This window comes from Oncorhynchus tshawytscha, linkage group LG22 (genome assembly GCF_018296145.1).
Source record: "Oncorhynchus tshawytscha isolate Ot180627B linkage group LG22, Otsh_v2.0, whole genome shotgun sequence".
Taxonomy (NCBI): Eukaryota; Metazoa; Chordata; class Actinopteri; order Salmoniformes; family Salmonidae; genus Oncorhynchus; species Oncorhynchus tshawytscha.
Genome location: NC_056450.1, coordinates 20,145,230 through 20,172,238, shown reverse-complemented (window position 1 = coordinate 20,172,238; position 27,009 = coordinate 20,145,230). Strand labels below are relative to the sequence as shown.

The 27,009-nt window shown below is 42.2% G+C and overlaps 1 protein-coding gene across 5 annotated transcripts in view; it reads right to left on the bottom strand.

The window, feature by feature from the left end:
* The window catches only part of nadka (NAD kinase a), a 44,543-nt gene that overhangs the window by 4,430 nt on the left and 13,104 nt on the right, over positions 1–27,009 (bottom strand). For 2 of the 5 annotated variants that reach the window (XM_042303894.1, XM_024384516.2), the window contains exons 3-10: positions 16,696–16,779; positions 4,721–4,850; positions 4,349–4,457; positions 3,764–3,849; positions 3,493–3,595; positions 3,234–3,343; positions 2,519–2,618; positions 1,865–2,022 (exon numbers count right to left, since the gene is read on the bottom strand). In XM_042303894.1, coding sequence (XP_042159828.1) covers positions 1,865–2,022; positions 2,519–2,618; positions 3,234–3,343; positions 3,493–3,595; positions 3,764–3,849; positions 4,349–4,457; positions 4,721–4,850; positions 16,696–16,779 — 880 coding nt within the window. Of the gene's footprint in view, positions 1–1,864; positions 2,023–2,518; positions 2,619–3,233; positions 3,344–3,492; positions 3,596–3,763; positions 3,850–4,348; positions 4,458–4,720; positions 4,851–6,803; positions 7,245–16,695; positions 16,780–25,352; positions 25,494–27,009 lie in introns of those variants that run through there. The other 3 variants (XM_024384519.2, XM_024384517.2, XM_024384518.2) reach the window with 3 other exon arrangements.

The window sequence follows — 27,009 nt, the reverse complement described above, 5'->3', positions numbered from 1 at the left end:
GCTGCCAGTGACTGGAACGAATTGCAAAAAAAATAAAATCACTGAAGTTGGAGACTTATTTCCCTCACCAATTTTAAACATCAACTATCTGAGCAGCTAACCGATCGCTGCAGCTGTACATAGTCCATCTGTAAATAACCCACCCAATCTACCTTCCTCATCCCCATACTGTTTTATTTGATTTACTTTTCTGCTCTTTTGCACACCATCATCTGCTCATTTATCACTCCAGTGTTAATCTGCTAAATTGTAACTATTCGCTCCTATGGCCTATTTATTGCCTACCTCCTCATGCATTTTGCACACACTGTATATAGACTTTCTTTTTTCTACTGTGTCATTGATTTGTTTGTGTTAAAGGCTTGTTTATTGTTTACTCCATGTGTAACTCTGTTGTTGTCTGTGTCACACTGCTATGCTTTATCTTGGCCAGGTCGCAGTTGCAAATGAGAACTTGTTCTCAACTAGCCTACCTGGTTAGATAAAGGTGAAATAAAAAATAAAATAAAATATGGAATCATGTAGTAATCAAAAAAGTGTTAAATGAAAATATGTTTTATATTTGAGATTCTTCAAAGTAGCCACCCTTTGCCTTGATGACAGCGTCACACACTTGGCATTCTCTCAACCAGCTTCATGAGCTAGTCACCTGGAATGCATTTCAATTAACGGGTGTGGCTTGTTAAAGTTCATTTGTGGAATTGCTTTCCTTCTGATTGGCTAAGTTGTGTTGTGACAAGTCTTTTACCAAATAGGGCTAAGTTCATATTATGGCAAGAACAGCTCAAATAAGCAAAGAAAAACAACAGTCCAATACTTTAAGACATGAAGGTCAGTCAATCCAGAAAATGTCAAGAACTTTAAAAGTTTATTCAAGTGCAGTCGCAAAAACCATCAAGCGCTATGATGAAAACAGCTCTCATGAGGACCTCCACAGGAAAGGAAGCCCCAGAGTTACCTCTGCAGAGGATAAGTTCATTGGAGTTATCAGCCTCAGAAATTGCAGGCCAAATAAATGCTTCAGAGTTCAAATAACAGACACATCTCAACATCCACTGCTCAGAAGAGACTGCATGAATCAGGCCTTCATGGTCGAATTGCTGCAAAGAAACCACTACTAAATGACACCAATAAGAAGGAGACTTATTTCTTGGCCCAAGCACGAGCAACAGACATTAGAACGGTGGAAATCTGTCCTTTGGTCTGATGAGTCCAAATTTGAGATTTTTGGTTCTAAACGTGGTGTCTTTGTGAGATGCAGAGTAGGTGAACGGATGATCTCTGCATGTGTGGTTACCACTGTGAAGCATTGAGGTGGTGGTGTGATGATGCTTTGCTGGTGACAGTCTGATTTATTTAAAATTCAAGGCACACTTATCCAGCACGGCTACCACAGCATTCTGTAGTGATACGCCATCCCGACTATCATTTATTTTCAACAGGACAATGACCCAACACACCTCCAGGCTGTGTAAGGTCTATTTGACCAAGAAGGAGAGTGATGAGTGCTGCATCAGATGACGTGACCTCCAAAATCCCCCGACCTCAACCCAAATTGAGATGGTTTTGGATGAGTTGGACCACAGAGTGAAGGAAAAGCAGCCAACAAATGCTCAGCATATGTGGGAACTCCAAGACTGTTGGAAAAGCATTCCAGGTGAAGCTGGTTGAGAGAATGCCAAGCGTGTGCAAAGCTGTCATCAAGGCAAAGGGGGGCTACTTTGAAGAATCTTAAATATATTTTGATTTGTTTAACACCTTTGGTCACTACATGATTTCATAAGTGTTATTTAATAGTTGATGTCTTCACAATTAACAGTAAAAATAAACTTTTGACTGGTTCTGTATGTGTGTGTGTGTTTACCTTGAGTTCCACCCCAGCAGGCACTACGATGGGTCTGAAGGACAATGAGTGGGGGCAGATGGGAGTGATCATGATGGCCGGCACGTTGGGGTGGATCATGGAGGCTCCGGCCGCCACCGCGTACGCCGTGCTGCCCGTGGGAGTGGACACTATCACACCTGAGACAACACACAGACACTACTTTGAGTACAACCCCAAAAACACTCAAGTGACACACGCCTACAAACACCAACCAGCTGAAAGCATTTCCAAAACTCAGTAAACCATTACCGAAGACAAGGGAAATACATCAGACCCTGAGAGGCTTCCAGAGAGGGAATTACTAGGCAGTAGTGAAGGACAGATGGGAGAGTTTGGTCTATGCTCTACTAACAAGGCGAGCTGCAGTCCAACAGTCTGCAGCACAAATAGACCATCAGTAACACTGGTGCTTGTTTGCACTCTGGGCTTGTACACAGGCAGTAAGCAGTAGCACAAACAATATGACGACCAGTTACAGCATCTAAACTCTAATACAACTTAAAATCAGAGCTGCATGAACAATAAAAGTGTATTAGTGAAACATCTAAGTGGGAAATAAAAGTGAAGCAGCCAAAACAGATGGGGTGAAATCCTTTAAACCAGTAGCAGCAGGTTGAGGAGTTTACTACTCACCGTCTCCCTGTACCGTGGTGATGAGGTGTCCGTCTAGGAAGAGGTCCACGTTGGAAAGGTAGGACGACGGGCCTCTGTCCACCACCACCTCATTTAGCACCTGTTGGACCAAAACACCCAGAGATAACCAGAGATACTGCACTAGTCAAGTTGTTAGTCACTTTGGGAACCCTTTTTGAACACAGCCATATGTTATGACTTGTCAAAGTCCACTCAGTAGGAAGTATGATGACACAACTCAAACATCCCACGCAGCTCACGTACATTAACTCCATGATGTGATAGGCCAAAATGGAAGCATATAGCGTGGATTGTTAGAACCTTCAGAAAAACAGGGAAACCAATCCTTGTGAAGGATTACATCAAACAAATAAGGAGGAATTGAAACAAGCCCTGAACGATTGCTGCCACCCTACGCACCCCAGAAAAGGTGGTACATTTCAAACTTCCTGGTGTTTTATCACCCCACTGGGATCTGTGGTCAGGCCTGTGGCAGTGGGAATATTACCAGAGGAAACGCCTCATGGCCGCTACATGCACCCGATGACTGCATGTTTGTTCAACACGTCGCAACAATAGGTGAACACCCAGTGACCACACAGTAAAGACAATAAGCATGAGATGTGCCAAGTCATCATGATGCTAGGAACCTATTGTGGTACGAACCATAATACTAGGATGACATAACCAGCCAGGTGTATGGTGTAGAGCTCACCTGGTACTGCATGGATTTGCGGCTGCCCTCACTGTCACCGTTCGTCATGATGATGCCCTTCTTCACCACTCTCACCCGCAGGCGACTGCGCAGGATGATGGCGGTGTTACCTGCTCAGCAGAAAGACACACCCCAAAAGAGAAACACACACGTTAAACCAAAAGGAGCACAAAGAGGTTAACCTAGCTGCTAGAAATGAGAGCACAGCTCCTGTTATTGAAATGAGATAAGGCAGAGGCTAAAGGAAACCACAACGTACCTTCAATGATTTGGGTGACCTGAGACTGGTATGTGTCAAATTTGAAAGGTGTGAGGAAGCCCAGAGAACCCAGGTGGAAGGCCATAACAGGTGGAACACTCTCCTGAAAACACAGGAGCATACGCACGCTATGGAATAAGCTAAATTGATACAAATCAATACACAACCAAGTTGAGGAATTATTTTAGTACAATTCACACAGAGTACACTCAAAAATGTATAAATCAATGTGTTTACTATACCACAAGATGTTAATATTGTAAATGTATACCTGGAAGAGTGATGATGCGTAAAGTAAGGTCCCATCTCCACCAAGACAGATGATGAAATCCACTCGATTGGAAATGTCATCGAGATCTGAACAGTGCATACAAACACATTAGGATCATGTCCGTAAGAGAAAGCAATACTACTTAAAGTTAGAGTTCCATAGACAATCCTGACACTACATCACTAGCTAGAGTCACACAGATCAATCTATCATCAATAAGGATTGTATTCACTAGGCACCAAATGGAAGAAAACAAACTAAAATAGGGAGGAACTAGGGAAAGGGCATACCTAGTCAGTTGGACAGCTGAATGCATTCAACCGAAATGTGTCTTCCGCATTTAACCCAACCCCTCTGAATCAGAGGTGCGGGGGGCTGCCTTAAATCAACACCCAGATTTTTCCACCTTGCCAGCTCAGGGATTCGAACCAGCGACCTTTTGGTTACTGGCCCACTCTTAACCGCTAGGCTACTTGCCACCTCTCCCATAAGATAATGCATACTCGTTTTCTGATGTAAATAAAAGTGCTACGGTGTGCACTAATCAATACAACCCAGTCCTCTGATGGCTAGTGGTCTCCTCACCTTCTCTGAAGGTACAGAACTTCTGAATGACGGCCCCAAAGCTCTCATCGCCCGCAATGGCTGTGTCCGCCAGGACCTTGCTCTCCACATAAACAATCATGTTTTTCTGCTAGAACAACGCACAAGTATAAACATATGCATTAGCAACATGCACATGTAATCACCTTTAGAAGACGAACGGGTCGACAGGATGGGAAAAAAAAAAAAAAAAAAAAAAAAAAAAAGTGTACAAATTCTGTCACTAAAACCTCTGTTTTCAGGGACTTCATTGCAGACTTTAATGAAACGATATACCACACAGGTCGCTAAGGTGCAGAAAGCTATAATATGAGACTAGATGGACTCAGCAAAAAAAAGGTGCACATGTCCTACCTCTGTGAGAAAAACACACAGCTCTTTGAAAGGCTGCAGTAGACTGGCATCCTGGATCTTCTTGACGACAAGGACACTTTTGGGAGGCTTGTTCCACGTCAGCCTCTGACTGGCTGGGTCCTGAATGTGCCTGGATGGCGAGAACGACCACATTTAAATCAATACCTTTTCAAAATGGTCATATTTGACTGGACAATTTGATCACTCATCATTTGATCAAAGGGATTGCAGCAATAAAGAGAAACTTTGAAATGTTGTTCCTTAATATAGAGACATGCATGACTCATTGACCCAATCGGGCTTTCCAAAATTATACCATTTTGGTGGAGCACCATTTGTAAACATACAGCTAAGAGAAATAGTTGACAAGTCATTGCTCACCTTGACATCTTGAGGTACAGCATGTAAATAAATAGTTTACACATTTGTAATTATATCATGGTTGCTCACTACTGTAACATGTAAGCGTTGTGGCTGTGGAACATTTCTGGTTTGGGCACGGTGAGCTCGCAATAGCCATGTTTTGAGCTCTTGTTGGCTCAGTGTTACTTCATACGGTTTGTGTTTGCCCAGTTGGATAAGAGGCAAGGCTGCTTAACACCTATCCTATTATTGGCCAGGGCTTAGTCTAGCAACATCAGAGTTCAAAAGGGTCAAGACAGGGACCAGTACATTTACATACTCATCACAGGGACCTCGCGTTCCAACCAAGGTGCAGGAATAACACCCCGATTAAGGGTACAGATTGTAAATGCTTTGGTGTCATAATTCTAGGGCTGGGAATTGCCAGGGCCCTCACGATACAATATTATCACAATACTAAGGTGCTGATACAATATATATTGCTATACGATTGTCCAAACATATTGCGCACCATATGTCTGCTGCAGAGAGACAAGAGAGCCATGAAAACGAGTTTTGATCAGTCATGGAAATAAGTGCTGAAAACAAATAGGCTCCCGATTTAAAAAATAAAATGGAGAACAAGCTATGAAGGAAAAATACTGGAGTTTGAGCAGGTACAGACAACAAGCTAAAAAATAATATTGCGATAGTCAAAATGATTCCCCCATTACTACATAATAAGGAAGTATTTTTCTTGTCAACTTCCACTGTTGTATTCGTTTCATATTTCCAAAGTCATGTACATTTTTGAAGGTTTACAGATACACTTAAATACTTTATCAATTGTTACGCGGTAAAACTTGCACTTGCCATTTATTCAAAGTAAGGCTACTTGTAATTTATCATTACACTTGCCTGTGATTGGCTTTATCAGTCATTGTAGACTTTATGAGCTGGTTAGACATTACCTTAAGTGAAAACTCAAATGGCCAATTCAAACAAAAACCCAAACTAATCCACAAGTAGCCTAATTTAGGGAAAACCATAGTTAGGCCAAAGATGTTTTTATAACTAAGTCAAGATAGACCACAGCCTGTCGTTTCCAATGGGAACAAATTAGTCAGTGTGCAGAACAAACGAGGTGGACGAGCTAGCGAGATCCTATTGGCCCATTCTAGCATGCAACTGCATATTTCTGTTAGGGAATGACTACTCTGATGTACGTGTGTGATACAATTCACCTTTGCACTCCTAAAGAACACCATTTATTTTAAACATTTGGCAAAGGGTAAAGTGTACAAAAAAAACTTAGTCCAAGCTGCTCATAACAGATTCTAGCTTTGGGAACAGAAAACTGTATTAAGATAAAATGTTTAAGTTGATGAGAAAACATGCAGAAGGTCGGCCAAAATCCATCTCCTTCCATCCTCAACCACTGGGCTTCCTCTCACTACCATATTTGGTAGTGAGTAAATACGCCAAGCGGATGCTTCACATTTACACAGCCAGTGAATTATCATTTTTCTGTGGTTAGGCTGTCTGTTGACCTTGTGCAAGATCAAAGTGTTCTTTTGAGATAAATGTTTCACATAGAAAACGTGTTAAAACAAAACTTACTGCCAACAATAGAAGACAATGCAGGTTAAAAATTCAGTCAAACATTACTGGCACCACCATGTTCCTGTTGAGAAACGCTGTCAGCAGACCGAGAGACAGAGAGGAATGAGAATATTCTTACCATTTCCACACTTTGTTGTCGCTGTTCTCCAGAGCTTGCTGTTGCACACACTGGTTGAATTTCATGTCTGCCTGCATGTGATGAGGCTTCTTCTAGCAGAGATGAGTGGAAGGCACTAACTGCCAGGTTTTGCCTTGCTACCTGCTCTTCAGTCTACCGATTCCACAATCTAAAGCAAAACAATTCATTCTGCTCTGTAGTCTTCCCATGAGCTGTATTCAATATCTCCCCCTCATCAAAACACCAGGAAAGCCAAACTAGTCACTAATTCTTCTTGAATTGCTGTCCACACAGCAACGTCTAAAAGTTAAATCTCTATTCTGCCAGTCATCCAAACCGCTCACTCATCTTAAGACAGACCTGAAAGATGACATCACCACAAGTAACGCCCACAACCACTACAGACCTGCCCCTTTAAGGGAAGACTACCCTCTCATTGGCTAGCTGTGTTATGATATAGAACAATGTTCAAGTGGATTTTCCCCGGGTAGGCCAACCTAAAAGGTTTCCTAGGGCATATACAGTAAGAGCTAAATACATTCAACTACCACATACTGGTATTTTGTTAAATAAAATAAAAAAAGAGCCATCCTAAAACAAGAGCCTGTCAAAGACTGCTCTTTGTCATACCAGATATATTAAGGGTGTGGATTATCTCTATAGTCCATCACTACACAGTCCCCAGTGTCTCTGTCGGTCTCTCTTACACACAAAGAAAAATGCCCTTCCTATTAGGGTTGGGTAGTTTAAATGGACACACCCACCCAGACAAGGAAATGGCTTACCAGGGAAAAGTTATAAAGGTGTTATTGCTTATAGCATTGAGTCATGAACAGACGAATTAATCCTAGACCCACCGTCTTCTGAACTTCATGCCATTTTAAAAATGTAATTTCTCTGCCATTTTTTAAGTCATATCTCCCCCCAGTCCTGGACATTTCCTAAATAAGTCTATTTAACACACTGACATTGTAAGAATTTCGATAACAAACAGAATGTGTTAAACATTTTTAGGAGGACGTCAGTTGCCTGCCCAACTGATAATGGCCCATCCAAACTAAACCTAAACAAATTTCACACATTTAATAACAGATGTTATCTATAGACAAGATTACCTTAATAATAGTCTGAGGGGTGACAATCAATTGTCAAATAGTGAATGAAGAGCACACACACAAGTGTTCACCTCTCCAAGAGAAAACCCCTCTTCATTCCCAGTCATGGCTAAAGAACCAATTAACACTAGAATAGCCAGGCCTAAACGAGTTCAATAGCCACACCCTTGGAGCATCTTATGATTCAATTTAAATATAGGCCTACACCATCATAAAGTAAGAAACATTATTATGCTAATAAAATGTATTTCGAAATAACAGAATAGCATATTTTGAGTTTAATCAACACGTAGAATAGAAAATGCAGGCCGATGTTCTGTGGTCAGAGGAGAACGGATGACCCCCCCCGCGCACGGTTGATGTTCATGTTTGTATGTCTTCCCTCTAAAGCACACCATCAACCTACACTGCTACTCAGTTATGTATTTATCAAGGAGTACTGGTAGGCAGTGGTGTAAACTACTTAAGTAAAACTACTACTTAAGTAGTTTTTTGGGGGGTATCTGTACTTATCTGAAAATATTGTACTTTTTACTCCATACATTTTCCATAAGAACTCAAAGTACTAGTTACATCTTGAACGCTTAGCAAGACAAGAAACTGAAATTGATGCACTTATCAAGAGAACACGTGGTCATCCCTACTGCCTATGGTCTGGCGGACAAACTAAACACAAATGCATCTTTTGTAAATAATGGTCTGAGTGTTGGAGTGTGCCCCTGGCTATAAGTAAAAATAAGAAAATGATGAAATCTGGTTCGCTTAATATATGGAATTTGAAATGTATACTTTTGATACTTAAGTAAATGTAAAACCAAATCCTTTTAGACTTTTACTGAAGTAGTATTTTACTTGGTGACTCACCTTTTTAATAGAAAGTTACTCAAGTAAAATTATAATTTTACTCAAGTATGACAATTGAGTACTTTTCCCAACACTGCTGATAGGCAGGCTGTATCAGTTTTATAGGCTCTCTCTGCTACTTATAGCCAGCCCAGAGGCTTTGCACCTGAGGATGCTGATCCAATCTAATTCGATTTGTCACATGCGACGAATACAACAGGTGTAGGCTATCTTGAAACGCTTACTTACGAGCCTTCTCCCAACAAAGCAGAGTGAAGAACATTTAGACAAATTTGCTACAAAATAAGTAAATAGTAACAATAAAATAACAATGAGACGAAATACAAAGAGTACCGGTACCTAGTCAATGTGAAGTGGTACAAGGTAGTTGAGGTAATATGTAGATGTAGGTAGGGATAAAAGTGACTAGGCAATCAGGATAGATAAACAGTGCAGCAGCATGGTATGTAAAGAGTGTGAAAGTGTATATATGTAAGTGTGTGGTGTCAATATGCATGTGTGTGTGTGAACGTACGTAGTCACATTTCATCCATTATTGCTGCTTAAAGCAGACAGTATAATAACCAAGTTACATGATGGCCCGAGTCAAGGGCCAAGGAAGGCTCTGGCCAATCTAAGGGGCAGCCAAACTGCTTTGGTAAGAGTCTTTCATGAGCTGTATGCAGACTATCCCATAATGTGTGATCTTGGCCTGTATCCACAAAGCACCTGAGAGTTGAAAACCAGTCGTAAGTGCTGAGAATAGAGATATTTTAATTATACTCTTATGGGTAAAAATAAAAACTAAGCCTGAAGCCTATTCGGCAGATATTGAGGAGCCCTCATGAGCTTTCCATTAAGAATTACCAGCAGAATTCTTGATTATCGATAAGGCAGTAAGTGAGCGTTTCACGCACCATACAGGCAATTGATTTGGAATAATATCTGTATATTTCTGTATGATCAACCCATAAAAGGAAATATCTATGTGACCCCAAACTTTGTAACGGTAGTGTACATGCAACATAATATCCCACACTTTTGACAATGATTTGAAGGTATATTTCACATGATATACCGTCACATCACACTTGTGTTTCGATTTAATTCAACTACACCATGTATCACTATTCCATGTTGTCCCTTTGGAACGTAAAATCACAAAATCTACAGCCGGCGATGACTCCTCGCGATTGTTGCAAATTATGGGGAATAACCAATGTCAGAGCATAATAACATTTTCCACAATCTCAAATTGTCTTGTTCACCAGCTGAGAAACTTTAACGAATAGATTTTTACTCCAAGTGTCTGACCAGTGTCTTAAAGGCCCAGTGTAGTCAAAAAAGTAATTGTCCTGTGTTTTACACTACATGACCAAAAGTAAGTGGACACTTGCTCCTCGAACATCTCATTGCAAAATCACAGGCATTAATATGGAGTTGCACCCCCTTTGCTGCTATAACAGCCTCCACTCTTCTGATAAGGCTTTCCCACTAGATGTTGGAATGGAGGCAAGTCCCCACAGCAGCCACAAGAGCATTAGTGAGGTCGGGGGCGATTCGGCCTGGCTTGCAGTCGACTTTCCAGTTCATCCCAAAGGTGTTCGATGGAGTTGAGGTCAGGGCTCTGTGCAGGCTAGTCAAGATCTTCTACACAAAACATCTTGACAAAACATTTCTGTATGAACCTTGCATGGAACTTGGTAGTGAGTGTTGCAACCGAGGACAAACCATTTTTAGCACTGCTTCAGCACAGTGGTCCCATCCTTCGAGCCTATGTGGCCTACCACGATGCAGCAGAGATGTCTAGGTGCAACAACATTTCCAATTCACAATAACAGCACTTACAGTTGAACAGGGAAGCTCTAACAGGGCAGAAATTTGACGAACTGACTTGTTGGAAAGGTATAGGATGCCACGTTGAAAGTCACTGAGCTCTTCAGTAAGGCCATTCTACTGCCAAAATGTTTGTCTATGGGGATTGTATGGCTGGATGCTCAATTTTAGACACCGGTCAGCAACGGGTGTGGCTGAAATAGCCGAATCCACTAATTTGAAGGGTTGTCCACATACTTCGGTATACAGTACCTTCGGAAAAGTATTCCTACCCCTTGATTTTCTACATTGCTACGTTACAGCCTTATTCTAAAATGAATTAAATAAATAAAAATCCTCAGCAATCTACACACAATACCCAATAATGACAAAGCAAAAACAGGTTTAGAAATCTTTGCAAATGTAAAAAAAAATTCGGACCCTTTGCTATGAGACTCGAAATTAAGCTCAAGTGCATCCTGTATCCATTGATCATACTTGAGATGTTATTACAACTTGATAGGAGTCCACTTGTGGTAAATTCAAGTGATTGGACATGATTTGGAAAGGCACACCTGTCTATATAAAGATCAGTTGACAGTGCATGTCAGAGCAAAAACCAAGCCATGAGGTCGAAGGAACTGTCCGTAGAGCTGGCCGCCCGGCCAAACTGAGCAATAGGGGGAGAAAGGCCTTGGTCAGGGAGGTGACAAAGAACCCGATGGTCACACCGACACAGCTCCTCTGTGGAGATGGGAGAACCTTCCAGAATGACAGCCATCTCTGCAGCACTCCACCAATCAGGCCTTTATGGTAGTGGCTAGACAGAAGCCACTCCTCAGTAAAAAGGCACATGACAGCCAGCTTACAGTTTGCCAAAAGGCATCTAAAGACTGACCATGAGAAACAAGATTCTCTGGTCTGATGAAACCAAGATTTAACTCTTTGGCCTGAATGCCAAGCATTACATCTGTAGGAAACCTGGCACCATCCTCAAGGTGAAGCATGGTGGTGGCAGAATCATGCGGTGGGGATGTTTTTCAGCGGCAGGGACTGGTAGACTAGTCAGGATCGAGGCAAAGATGAATGGAACAAAGTACAGAGAGATCCTTGTTGAAAACCTACTACAGAGCTCTCAAGACCTCAGACTGGGGCAAAGGTTCACCTTCCAACAAGACAACAACCCTAAGCACACAGCCAAGACAACGCAGGAGTGGCTTCGGGAGTCTCTGAATATCCTTGAGTGACCCAGCCAGGGGAGGGACTTGAACCCGATCGAACATCTTAGAGACCTGAAAATAGCTGAATAGCGACGCTCCCCATCCAACCTGATAGAGCTTGAGAAGATCTGCAGTGAAGAACGGGAGAAACTCCCCAAATACAGGAGTGCCAAGCTTGTGGTGTTATAACCAGGAAGAGTCGAGGGTGTAATCACTGCCAAAGGTGCTTCAACAAATTACTGAGTAAGGGGTCTGAATACCTATGTAAACGTAATTTCAATTTTGTATAAAATAGCAAAAATTAAAAAACATTTTTGCTTTGTCATTATGGGGTATTGTGTGTCGCTTGAGGGAAAAACATGTATTTCATCCATTTTAGAATAAGGCTGCAACCTAACAAAATGTGGAAAAAGACAAGGGGTCTGAATACTTCACGAAGGTACTGTGTGTGTGTGTATATACAAATAAAAGTTGAAGTCAGAAGTTTACATACACCTTAGCCAAATACATTTAAACTCAGTTTCGCAATTCCTCACATTTAATCCTAGTAAAAATGTCATGTCTCAAGTCAGTTAGGATCACAACTTTATTTTAAGAACGTGAAATGTCAGAATAGAGAAATTGATTTATTTCAGCTTTTATTTCTTTCATCACATTCCCAATGGGTCAGAAGTTTACAAACACTCAATTAGTATTTGGTAGCATTGCCTTCACATTGTTTAACTTGGGTCAAGCGTTTCAGGTAGCCTTCCACAAGCTTCCCACAATAAGTTGGGTGAATTTTGGCCCATTCCTCCTGACAGAGCTGGTGTAACTGAGTCAGGTTTGTAGGCCTCCTTGCTCACACAGGCTTTTTCAGTTCTGCCCACAAATTTTCTATAGGATTGAGGTCAAGGCTTTGTGATGGCCACTCCAATACCTTGACTTTGTTGTCCTGAATACCTTTTGCCACAACTTTAGAAGTATGCTTGGGGTCATTGTCCATTTGGAAGACCCATTTGCGACCAAGCTTTAACTTCCCCCTATTTCCTCCAAACAGAATGACAGTCATTATGGCCAAACAGTTCTATTTTTGCTTCATCAGACCATTGTGCAAAAAGTACTATCTTTGTCCCCATGTGCAGTTTCAAACCGTAGTCTGGCTTTATGGCATTTTTTGAGCAGTGGCTTCTTCCTTGCTGAGCAGCCTTTCAGGTTGTCGATATATGACTTGTTTTACTGGGGATATAGATACTTTTGAACCCGTTTCCTCCAGCATCATCACAAGGTCCTTTGCTGTTGTTCTGGGATTGATTTGCACTTTTCGCACCAGGAGACAGAACGCCTCTACTTCCTGAGCGGTATGACGGCTGCGTGGTCCCATGGTTTTTACATGCGTACTATTGTTTGTACAGATGAACGTGGTACCTTCAGGTGTTTGGACTCTACTCAGCAAACTGGATGCAGTCTATCACAGTGCCACCCGTTTTGTTACCAAAGCCCCTTATACCACCCACCACTGCGACCTGTATGCTCTAGTCAGCTGGCCCTCGCTACATATTCGTCCCCAGACCCACTGGCTCCAGGTCATCTATAAGATTTTTCTAGGTAAAGCTCCGCTAACGATAACAACACCCACACGTAGCACGCGCTCCAGCAGGTACAGTGCCTTGCGAAAGTATTCGGCCCCCTTGAACTTTGCGACCTTTTGCCACATTTCAGGCTTCAAACATAAAGATATAAAACTGTATTTTTTTGTGAAGAATCAACAACAAGTGGGACACAATCATGAAGTGGAACGACATTTATTGGATATTTCAAACTTTTTAACAAATCAAAAACTGAAAAATTGGCATTCAAACCATTATTCAGCCTCCTTTACTTTCAGTGCAGCAAACTCTCTCCAGACCCAGTGAGGATCTCTGATTGATCCAATGTTGACCTAAATGACTAATGATGATAAATACAATCCACCTGTGTGTAATCAAGTCTCAGTATAAATGCACCTGCACTGTGATAGTCTCAGAGGTCCGTTAAAAGCGCAGAGAGCATCATGAAGAACAAGGAACACACCAGGCAGGTCCGAGATACTGTTGTGAAGTTTAAAGCCGGATTTGGATACAAAAAGATTTCCCAAGCTTTAAACATCCCAAGGAGCACTGTGCAAGCGATAATATTGAAATGGAAGGAGTATCAGACCACTGCAAATCTACCAAGACCTGGCCGCCCTCTAAACATTCAGCTCATACAAGGAGAAGACTGATCAGAGATGCAGCCAAGAGGCCCATGATCACTCTGGATGAACTGCAGAGATCTACAGCTGAGGTGGGAGACTCTGTCCATAGGACAACAATCAGTCGTATATTGCACAAATCTGGCCTTTATGGAAGAGTGGCAAGAAGAAAGCCATTTCTTAAAGATATCCATAAAAAGTGTCATTTGAAGTTTGCCACAACCACCTGGGAGACACACCAAACATGTGGAAGAAGGTGCTCTGGTCAGATGAAACCAAAATTGAACTTTTTGGCAACAATGCAAAACGTTATGTTTGGCGTAAAAGCAACACAGCTCATCACTCTGAACACACCATCCCCACTGTCAAACATGGTGGTGGCAGCATCATGGTTTGGGCCTGCTTTTCTTCAGCAGGGACAGGGAAGATGGTTAACATTGATGGGAAGATGGATGGAGCCAAATACAGGACCATTCTGGAAGAAAACCTGATGGAGTCTGCAAAAGACCTGAGACTGGGACGGAGATTTGTCTTCCAACAAGACAATGATCCAAAACATAAAGCAAAATCTACAATGGAATGGTTCAAAAATAAACATATCCAGGTGTTAGAATGGCCAAGTCAAAGTCCAGACCTGAATCCAATCGAGAATCTGTGGAAAGAACTGAAAACTGCTGTTCACAAATGCTCTCCATCCAACCTCACTGAGCTCGAGCTGTTTTGCAAGGAGGAATGGGAAAAAATTTCAGTCTCTCGATGTGCAAAACTGATAGAGACATACCCCCAGCCACTTACAGCTGTAATCGCAGCAAAAGGTGGCGCTACAAAGTATTAACTTAATAAGGGGGCTGAATAATTTTGCACGCCCAATTTTTCAGTTTTTGATTTGTTAAAAAAGTTTGAAATATCCAATAAATGTCTGCATCACTTCATGATTGTGTCCCCACTTGTTGTTGATTCTTCACAAAAAAATACAGTTTTATATCTTTATGTTTGAAGCCTGAAATGTGGCAAAAGGTCTTGCCTATGCTGTTCAAGGGGGCCAATACTTTTCAAGGCACTGTATATCTCACTGGTTATCCCTAAAGCCAACATCTCCTTTTGCCACCTTCCCTTTCAGTTCTCTGCTGCCAGTGACTGGAACAATTGCAAAAATCACTGAAGATTGAGACATATTTCCCTCACTAACTTTAAACATCAGCTATCTGAGCAGCTAACCAATCGCTACAGCTGTACATAGTCCATCTGTAAATAGCCCACCCAATCTACCTACCACATCCCCATATTGTTTTTATTTACTTTTCTGCTCTTTTGCACACCAGTATTTCTACTTGCACATCATCATCTGCTCATTTATCACTCCAGTGTTAATCTGCTAAAATGTCATTAGTTCGCTACTATGGCCTATTTATTGCCCACCTCCTCACGCCATTTGCACACACTGTATACAGCGAGAGCATACAGGTCGTGGTGGGTAATATATGGGGCTTTGGTGACAGAACGGATGGCACCGTGATAGACTGCATCCAATTTGCTGAGTGGAGTGTTGGAGGCAATTTTGTAAATGACATCGCCGAAGTCAAGGATCGGTAGGGGATCGGTAGGATAGTCTGTTTCACAAGGGTATGTTTGGCAGCATGAGTGAAGGAGGCTTTGATGCGAAATAGGAAGCCGATTCTAGATTTCATTTTGGATTGGAGATACGTAATGTGAGTCTGGAAGGAGAGTTTACAGTCTAGCCAGACACCTAGGTATTTATAGTTGTCCACATATTTTAAGTCAGAACCAGAGTAGTGATGCTAGTCGGGCGGGCGGGCGCGGGCAGCGATCGTTTGAAGAGCATGCATTTCGTTTTACTAGCATTTAAGAGCAGTTGGAGGCCACGGAAGGAGTGTTGTATGGCATTGAAGCTCGTTTGGAGGTTTGTTAATTAACCGTCTCCAAAGAAGGGCCAGATTTATATAGAAGCAGGCTAATCACTTGACCGGCTCTCTGTTCTGTCATAGATCCATCTTCAGCATGGGAAAGCTGCAGAGTATAACCTTAACCATGTTATGTCGGTTGACAAACAAAGCCTAGCTTGACCCCAATGGAATGGAGAAGACTTTACTTATTGGATGCAGGTGAACAGTCCATGTTGTCTGTCTGGTTCAGTGTAATTAGAAATGAAAAAGGTTTCCACTTGAGTCCAAATACCATTTAGGAGTCATTCCCGACAATGGGGAGATTCAAACTATTTTGGCCCTCAGTGATCCAAGTTTCTTACATCAGGCAATTTATATTGAGTTATGGTTTGGATTCAATTATGTTATACATCATAAATCTTAAGCACAGGAACTTGCGCCAATCAATAGCAGCAGACAAAAGCATGGCATGGTTCTGACTTCCTTCTACGGCGACGTTAAAAAAATGAGTTTTTCTTCAATAACTATTTAGCTGGAAGAGATTTTATCCAGAATATATAAAATATTGTTAATGAAATATCAAGTCAGGGTGGAGTGTAGTCAATTTTAGATTTTTATGGCTAATAATTGATTTACCTACTGCTCGAAAAAGCATGCACAAAACAATTACTCAATACATTCTAATTAACTGTGTGGAAAATAAGTGACTCTTCCCCCCCAAAAAGTTGGTAAGAATCACAAGCACCATGTGTAATTTAAAAACATCCGTTGTTAGGGACTTACATGACTGCGTGTGGATTCTGCAGCATACATGCTTTCGGTCCAAAAGTGGTCACAGGACTTGGTCCATGTAGAGACTGATTTCTCCTGAAACATTTGAATAACAAAGAGAAACAGGTGATTAGTTTTATACTGATAACCTAAAATGAAAATAATTCCAGTAGTCTGGTCTTTCTCAATTCAAACCCTTCTGGTTCCACCCCTGTGTTTAGGTGAAAATTGCTACTTTAAAAAAAAGGTCAGAAAGTAATAGCTATACACTACCAGTCAAAAGTTTTAGAACACCTACTCATTCAAGGGTTTCTTTATTTTTGACATTGTAGAATAGTGAAGACATCAAAACTATGCAATAGCACATATGGAATCATGTAGTACCCAAAAAAGTGCTAAACAAAAAGAGATTCTTCAAAGTAGCCCCCCTTTGCCTTGACAGCTTTGCACACTCGTGGCATTCTCTAAACCAGCTTCACCTGGAATGCTTTTCCAACAGTCTTGGAGTTTAAATTCTATATATTGATTATCCGAAACATACAATAAATATACTTGCAGTGAAGCCGCTCAACAACTACACCATACCAGTCATCCAACAGATTCCCATTCAGAGCGACACACAGAAGCATCCAGGGTCAATGCCCTGCTCAAGGGCACGTTGAAAGATCTCCCACCAGGACAAAAAACTTTAACCCTAACCCTCCAAGAACCCCAATAGCTGTCCCTCAACCATTCAAGACCCCTCCCACAGCCCCCCAAGAAGAAAAAAATAATATCCATTCCCCACCCCCAAGAACCCCCAAATGCACCAACAACCAAGAGAATGAACTACAGAGAAAAAAGGAAGAGACAGAAGAAAACAGCAAACAATGCAAAGAAAATGTATATATAAAACATTTAAAACAAAGGTCATCAAGGACAACTAAAATCATAATAGCAATGCCAACTGTATATTTTTGTGTGCATGTCTGGCACTATTACATGCAATGTGTTCTAATATGCGTTTATTTGAAAGAGTGTGTGTGTATTTGCATGTGTACAAACACCTGCACGGCATTAGCTGTAAAAACACTGCCCCTCAGTGTCATTCAAACATAATAAAATTGTTTTATTTTGACGTAATTTTACTTTAAATATTTGATCATTCCATCTCCCGCACTGCAACTCCACTCCCACTTGTCTCCAAATCCACATCCCAACCCACCTCTCTCTGCTGGCCACCTTAAGATTTATACGCAACACATACCTTTCAACTATGCTATGATGTTTAACGTACAATTCCAATCTAATCGAATCCACAGATTGAGAGTTGAAGATAAATACTTTTACTAAGAACATTAGCAATTGGCTGACCCGATCTCTCCAGATCTCCTAACAGTACGATTTCTAGGGTCAATTTTTTTTTACCTGAGACCAGAAACATGCTACCTGAGGGCAATACCAAAATAAATGGTCTATAGATGCTGTATCCTCACAACAAAATCTGCAGAGCTTCGATGATTTTATGCCCCAAATATTCAACATTTTGTTGGCGGCAAGAATTCTATGTAATAATTTTAGCTGAAAAGCACAAAGTCTTGAATCTTGCGTTGTTTTATATATCAACTCATACACCCTGTATCATGGACTACATACATCAAATCTCTTCCCAACTATTTTGCAATCGGTATGGCACAGTTGTCAACAACAACATTTGAGTTGAGCCATAATAAACGGCAAAAAAAGGAATGTCCTCTCACTGTCAACTGTGTTTATTTTCAACAAACTTAACATGTTATATTCATACAAATATTTACACAAGATTCAACACCTGAGACAAACTGAACAAGTTCCACAGACATGTGACTAACAGAAATGGAATAATGTGTCCCTGAACAAAGGGGGGTTAAAATCAAGTCAGTCAGTATCTTGTGTGGCCACCAGCTGCATTAAGTACTGCAGTGCATCTCCTCCTCATGGACGGACTGCACCTGATTTGCCAGTTCTTGCTGTGAGATGTTACCCCACTCTTCTACCAAGGCACCTGCAAGTTCCCGGACATTTCTGGGGGGGAATGGCCCTAGCCCTCACCCTCCGATCGAACAGGTTCCCGAGGTGCTCAATGGGATTGAGATCCGGGGTCTTCGCTGGCCATGGCAGAACACTGACATTCCTGTCTTGCAGGAAATCACACACATAATGAGCAGTATGGCTGGTGGCATTGTCATGCTGGAGGGTCATGTCAGGATGAGCCTGCAGGAAGGGTATCACATGAGGGAGGAGGATGTCTTCCCTGTAACGCACAACGTTGAGATTGCCTGCAATGACAATAAGCTCAGTCCGACAATGCTGTGACAACGCCCACAGGCCATGACGGACCCTCCACCTCGTTCGTGGGATTATTCGGATGTACCGATCCTGTGCAGGTACACATGGTCTGCCACTGAAAGTATGATCAGTGATCCGGCGCCGACAGAGATGGCCGCCTCGCATCGCGTTCCTAGGAAACTACGCAGTTTTTTGTTTTTTTACGTGTTATTTCTTACACTAGTACCCCAGGTCATCTTAGGTTTCATTACATACAGTCGAGAAGAACTACTGAATATAAGATCAGCGTCAACTCACCATCAGTACGACCAAGAATATGTTTTTCGCGACGCGGATCCTGTGTTCTGCCTTACAAACAGGACAACTGAGTGGATCCTATGCAGCGACCCAAAAAAACGACTCCGAAAGAGAGGGAAACGAAGTGGTCTTCCGGTCAGACTCCGGAGACGGGCACACCACTCCCTAGCATTCTTCTTGCCAATGTCCAGTCTCTTGACAACAAGGTTGATGAAATCCGAGCAAGGGTAGCATTCCAGAGGGACATCAGAGACTGTAACGTTCTATGCTTCACGGAAACATGGCTCACTGGAGAGACGCTATCCGAAGCGGTGCAGCCAGCGGGTTTCTCCACGCATCGCGCCGACAGAAACAAACATCTTTCTGGTAAGAAGAGGGGCGGGGGCGTATGCCTTATGGCCAACGTGACATGGTGTGATGAAAGAAACATACAGGAACTCAAATCCTTCTGTGCACCTGATTTAGAATTCCTCACAATCAAATGTAGACCGCATTATCTACCAAGAGAATTCTCTTCGATTATAATCACAGCCGTATAATATCCCCCCCCATGCAGACACATCGATGGCTCTGAACAAACTTTATTTAACTCTCTGCAAACTGGAAACGATTTATCCGGAGGCTGCATTCATTGTAGCTGGGGATTTTAACAAGGCTAATCTGAAAACAAGACTCTCTAAATTTTATCAGCATATCGATTGCGCAACCAGGGGTGGAAAGACCCTGGATCATTGTTACTCTAACTACCGCGACGCATATAAGGCCCTGCCCCGCCCCCCTTTCGGAAAAGCTGACCACGACTCCATTTTGTTGATCCCTGCCTACAGACAGAAACTAAAACAAGAAGCTCCCACGCTGAGGTCTGTCCAACGCTGGTCCGACCAAGCTGACTCCACACTCCAAGACTGCTTCCATCACGTGGACTGGGAGATGTTTCGTATTGCGTCAGATAACAATATTGACGAATACGCTGATTCGGTGTGCGAGTTCATTAGAACGTGCGTTGAAGATGTCGTTCCCATAGCAACGATTAAAACATTCCCTAACCAGAATCCGTGGATTGATGGCAGCATTCGTGTGAAACTGAAAGCGCGAACCACTGCTTTTAATCAGGGCAAGGTGTCTGGTAACATGACTGAATACAAACAGTGCAGCTATTCCCTCCGCAAGGCAATCAAACAAGCTAAGCGCCAGTACAGAGACAAAGTAGAATCTCAATTCAACGGCTCAGACACAAGAGGCATGTGGCAGGGTCTACAGTCAATCACGGACTACAGGAAGAAATCCAGCCCAGTCACGGACCAGGATGTCTTGCTCCCAGGCAGACTAAATAACTTTTTTGCCCGCTTTGAGGACAATACAGTGCCACTGACACGGCCTGCAATGAAAACATGCGGTCTCTCCTTCACTGCAGCCGAGGTGAGTAAGACATTTAAACGTGTTAACCCTCGCAAGGCTGCAGGCCCAGACGGCATCCCCAGCCGCGCCCTCAGAGCATGCGCAGACCAGCTGGCCGGTGTGTTTACGGACATATTCAATCAATCCCTATACCAGTCTGCTGTTCCCACATGCTTTAAGAGGGCCACCATTGTTCCTGTTCCCAAGAAAGCTAAGGTAACTGAGCTAAACGACTACCGCCCCGTAGCACTCACATCTGTCATCATGAAGTGCTTTGAGAGACTAGTCAAGGACCATATCACCTCCACCCTACCTGACACCCTAGACCCACTCCAATTTGCTTACCGCCCAAATAGGTCCACAGACGATGCAATCTCAACCACACTGCCCTAACCCATCTGGACAAGAGGAATACCTATGTGAGAATGCTGTTCAATCGCCTACAGCTTGGCATTCAACACCATAGTACCCTCCAAGCTCGTCATCAAGCTCGAGACCCTGGGTCTCGACCCCGCCCTGTGCAACTGGGTACTGGACTTCCTGACGGGCCGCCCCCAGGTGGTGAGGGTAGGCAACAACATCTCCTCCCCGCTGATCCTCAGAGAAGGTGAGGGCCTTCAGAGTGTGGAGTCAGGAAAATAACCTCACACTCAACGTCAACAAAACTAAGGAGATGATTGTGGACTTCAGGAAACAGCAGAGGGAACACCCCCCCCCATCCACATCGATGGAACAGTAGTGGAGAGGGTAGCAAGTTAAGTTCCTCGGCATACACATCACAGACAAACTGAATTGGTCCACTCACACAGACAGCATCGTGAAGAAGGCGCAGCAGCGCCTCTTCAACCTCAGGAGGCTGAAGAAATTCGGCTTGTCACCAAAAGCACTCACAAACTTCTACAGATGCACAATCGAGAGCATCCTGGCGGGCTGTATCACCGCCTGGTACGGCAACTGCACCGCCCTCAACCGTAAGGCTCTCCAGAGGGTAGTGAGGTCTGCACAACGCATCACCGGGGGCAAACTACCTGCCCTCCAGGACACCTACACCACCCGATGCTACAGGAAGGCCATAAAGATCATCAAGGACATCAACCACCCGAGCCACTGCCTGTTCACCCCGCTGTCATCCAGAAGGCGAGGTCAGTACAGGTGCATCAAAGCTGGGACCGAGAGACTGAAAAACAGCTTCTATCTCAAGGCCATCAGACTGTTAAACAGCCACCACTAACATTGAGTGGCTGCTGCCAACACACTGTCAATGGCACTGACTCAACTCCAGCCACTTTAATTAATGGGAATTGATGGGAAATGTAAATATATCACGAGCCACTTTAAACAATGCTACCTTATATAATGTTACTTACCCTACATTATTCATCTCATATGCATACGTTGATACTGTACTCTATATCATCGACTGCATCCTTATGTAATACATGTATCACTAGCCACTTTAACTATGCCACTTGGTTTACCTACTCATCTCATATGTATATACTGTACTCGATATCATCTACTGTATCTTGCCTATGCTGCTCTGTACCATCACTCATTCATATATCCTTATGTACATATTCTTTATCCCCTTACACTGTGTATAAGACAGTAGTTTTTTTGGAATTGTTAGATTACTTGTTCGTTATTACTGCATTGTCGGAACTAGAAGCACAAGCATTTCGCTACACTCGCATTAACATCTGCTAACCATGTGTATGTGACAAATAAAATTTGATTTGATTTGATCAGCTGTTCGTCCCGTCTCCCTGTAGCGCCGTCTTACGCGTCTCACAGTAGACATTGCAATTTATTGCCCTGGCCACATCTGCAGTCCTCACGCCTCCTTGCAGCATGCCTAAGGCACGTTCACGCAGATGAGCAGGGACCCTGGGCATCTTTCTTGGTGTTTTTCAGAGTCCGTAGAAAGGCCTCATTGGTGTCCTAAGTTTTCATAACTGTAACCTTAATTGCTGTTAGTGTCTTAACGACCGTTCCACAGGTGCATGTTCATTAATTGTTTATGGTTCATTGAACAAGCATGGGAAACATTGTTTACAATGAAGATCTGTGAAGTTATTTGGATTTTTACAAATTATCTTTGAAAGACAGGGTCCTAACAAAGGGACGTTTCTATTTTTGTTGAGTGTTTGTTCTCTTTTCAGGGGGATGAAATTGAAAATTGGAGCCAGGTCTGCAATGCTTGTTTGAAAAATACTTTTTTCAAAGTATATAATTTTCAATTTATCAAAAATGAGACATGGCAATCTGTACAAAGGCAAAAAGGCAATTATTAAACAATGGATGAGCTTTTCTTAGTAATCTACTTGAGAACCATTTAGGGTTCAAGTAAAACGTTTGAATAAGTGAAGCTTTTATATTTAAACATTCTTGAAAGAGTTCCCACATATGCTGAGCACTTCTTGGCTGCTTTTCCTTCACTCTGTGGTCCAACTCATCCCAGAACATCTCAATTGGGTTGAGGTCTGGTGATTGTGGAGGCCAGCTCATCTGATGCAGCACTCCATCACTCTCCTTCTTGGTCAAATAGCCCTTACACAGCCTGCAGGTGTGTTGGGTAATTGTCCTGTTGAAAATAAATGATAGTCCCATTAAGCGCAAACCAGACGGGATGGCGTGTCGCTGCAGAATGCTGTGGTAGCCATGCTGGTTATGTGTCTTGAATTCTAAATAAATCACAGATAAATCAGTGTCACCAGCAAAGCACCCCCACACCATAAAACCTCCACTATGCTTTACGGTGGGAAATACACATGAGATGATCATCCGTTCAGACACACACACCTCACAAAGACATGGAGGTTGAAACCAGAAATCTCAAATTTTGAAAAATGTCCTCTGGTCTAATGTCCATTGCTCATGTTTCTTGGCCAAAGCAAGTCTTCTTTTTAGTGTTCTTTAGTAGTGCTTTCTTCGTGGCAATTCGACCATGAAGGCCTGATTCATGCGGACTCCTCTGAACAGTTGATGTTGAGATGTGTCCGTTACTTGAACTCTGAAGCATTTATTTGGGCTGCAATTTCTGAGGTTGGTAACTAACTTATCCTCTGCAGCAGAGTTAACTCTGGGTCTTCCTTTCCTATGGGGGTCCTCATGATATCCAGTTTCATCCAGTGTCAAAGTTCTTGAAATGTTCCGTATAACTGACCATCTCTTAAAGTAATGATGGGCGGTCGTTTCTCTTTGCTTATTTGAGCTGTTCTTGCCACAATATGGACTTGGTCTTTTACCAAATAGGGCTCTCCCTGTATACCCCCCTCCACCTTGTCACAACTGACTGGATCAAACGCATTAAGGCATTCCACAAATTAACTTAACAAGGCACACCTATCAACTGAAATGCATTCCAGGTGACTACCCCATGAAGCTGGTTGGGAGAATTCAAGAGTGAGCAAAGCTGTCATTTAGACAAAGGGTGGCTATTTTTTATTTCATCTTTATTTAACCAGGGAGGCAAGTGGAGAACAAGTTCTCATTTACAACTGCTACCTGGCCAAGATAAAGCAAAGCAGTTCGACACATATAACAGAGTTACACATGGAGTAAAACAAATATACAGTCAATAATACAGTACAAAAATAAGTCTATATACAATGTGAGCAAATGAGGTGAGATAAGGGAGGTAAAGGCAATAAATAGGCCATGGTGGTGAAGTAAATACAATATAGCAATTCAGACAGGAATGGTAGATTTGAGTGTGCAAAGTAGAAATACTGGGGTGCAAAGGAGCAAAATAAATAAATACAGTGGGGGAAGAGGTAGTTGTTTGGGCTATGTACAGGTGCAGTGTATTTGAAGAACCTCAAATATTTTGATTTGTTGAACACTTTTCTGGTTACTACATGATTCCATGTGTTACTTCATAGTTTTGATGTCCTTACTATTATTCTGCAATGTAGAAAAGAAAAACTCTTGAATAAGTAGGTGAGTATGTGTTAACTTTCGCACGGTAGTATAAATGTGTTGAGACACCTCAGGATGCCTTTTCAAAATAATTTATGAAACCTCAAACCATGAGAAGAATGAATACTAAGCCCTGGGTCTGTTAGTTTGTTATGAAACAATAAAGTACCCATCCTGCATAGGCTAGGCCTACATTTTCAATTTCCCCTCATTTACAATGAGAGGTTGCAAAATAATTGCCGCTCTAATTATTATATTTTGACAATTCTACTGCAATTTTCAGGAGACGTTGGAAGCTATTAACATGTCTTCAGATATAGGTATGATTCATTTCTAGGGCTGGTAATACAAATTATTTAGCAAGGAAGTCAAATTAAATATGATATTATGCAACACCCTCATCACCCATCTGAAATTTCTAAGCTTAACCAATTGAGAAATACTATTCATCTCAAACACTGATTAAAATTGAATGTCCAACCTCAGCTTTGGAAATACTGCAACAGCAAATAATGAAATAGGAACATAATAAATTAGGATGCAACCAAAGAAACATTCAGTTTCACACACAGTGACCTGTTATCTTCTAAGTTCTCAAATACAGATAGAAAGCCAGCTTCAAGAGTGTAGCAGTGTAAAAATCCTGAACTAATTTTCTAAACGTCATTAAAATATCAGTACTGGTTTTAGAACTTAGATTGTATTAGGGGTGAAAGGCCATTTCCAATTGGGCTAAATGAGTTCACCTGCTCTGACGCCGCTGGATAAGAGGACTGCCTCTCCTCCCCTCTCAGAAGGCCCTCTGGTCAGCGAATCCTATTAGTGGTCTGGTTCTAAAAGTTTGCTATCTGTTACTACACTACAGGCTGCAGACAAACACAATGTGTTTGTGTGTGTGATGCTTAAGACGATGATAATTTATGAAGGGCTCAGCTGGTAGTTGCCATCACACACACTCCCTCCACTTCCTGCATCATCCACCGTGGGGAAACACACATGATGTGTCGTTTCCTGCTCTGGTTGTCTGAGGGACTGTACAGTATTTCACATTTGAGATGGTGGAATTTCAAACCACGGACATGTCGTAATGGGCTGCGTATATATACTCTCTGTCAACCTCAAACCACACTGCAAAGGAGAGGCTAGCACATTTAGGCCTACCAAAACAGAATAAATTAAGTGTGAAAGTGGCAATTATGGGTCTGTGTGTTATCTGAAAAGCATTGCTCACCAGGAAATCTCTTATGTTGATTCAACTGTCATACTCTACCATACGACAGATGCCTCATTCTCAGTCGCTAAAACACTAACACACAGTACCCTTTCGCCAACACCAGATTAGAGGTCAACCGATTAATCGGAATGGCCGATTAATTAGGGCACATTTCAAGTTTTCATAACAATCGGAAATCGGCATTTTCACCTTATCAGCTCGGGGGATCCAATCTTGCAACCTTACATTTAACTAGTCCAATGCAATAACGACCTGCCTCTCTCGTTGCACTCCACAAGGAGACTGCCTGTTACGCGAATGCAGTAAGCCAAGGTAAGTAGCTAGCTAGCATTAAACTTATCTTATAAAAAACAATCAATCATAATCACTAGTTAACTACACATGGTTGATGATATTAATAGATATTATCTAGCGTGTCCTGCGTTGCATATAATCTGACTGAGCATACAAGTATCTAAGTATCTGACTGAGCGGTGGTAGGCAGAAGCAGGCGCGTAAACATTCATTCAAACAGCACTTTCGTGCGTTTTGCCGGCAGCTCTTCGTTGTGCGTCAAGCATTGCGCTGTTTATGACTTTAAGCCTATCAACTCCCGAGATGAGGCTGGTGTAACCAAAGTGAAATGGCTAGCTAGTTAGCGTGCGCTAATAGCGTTTCAAACGTCACTCGCTCTGAGCCTTCTAGTTGTTGTTCCTCTTGCTCTGCATGGGTAACGCTGCTTCGATGGTGGCTGTTGTCGTTGTGTTACTGGTTTGAGCCCAGGGAGGAGTGAGGAGAGGGACGGAAGCTATACTGTTACACTGGCAATAGTAAAGTGCCTATAAGAACATCCAATAGTCAAAGGTTATTGGAATACAAAATGGTATTGAGGGAAATAGTCCTATAATTCCTATAATAACTACAACCTAAAACTTACCTGGGAATATTGAAGACTCATGTTAAAAGGAACCACCAGCTTTCATATGTTCTCATGTTCTGAGCAAGGAACTGAAACGTTAACTTTCTTACAGGGCACATATTGCACTTTTACTTTCTTCTCCAACACTTTGTTTTTGCATTATTTAAACCAAATTGAACATGTTTCATTATTTATTTGAGGCTAAATTGATTTTATTAATGTATTAAATTAAGTTAAAATAAGTGCTCATTCAGTATGGTTGTCATTATTA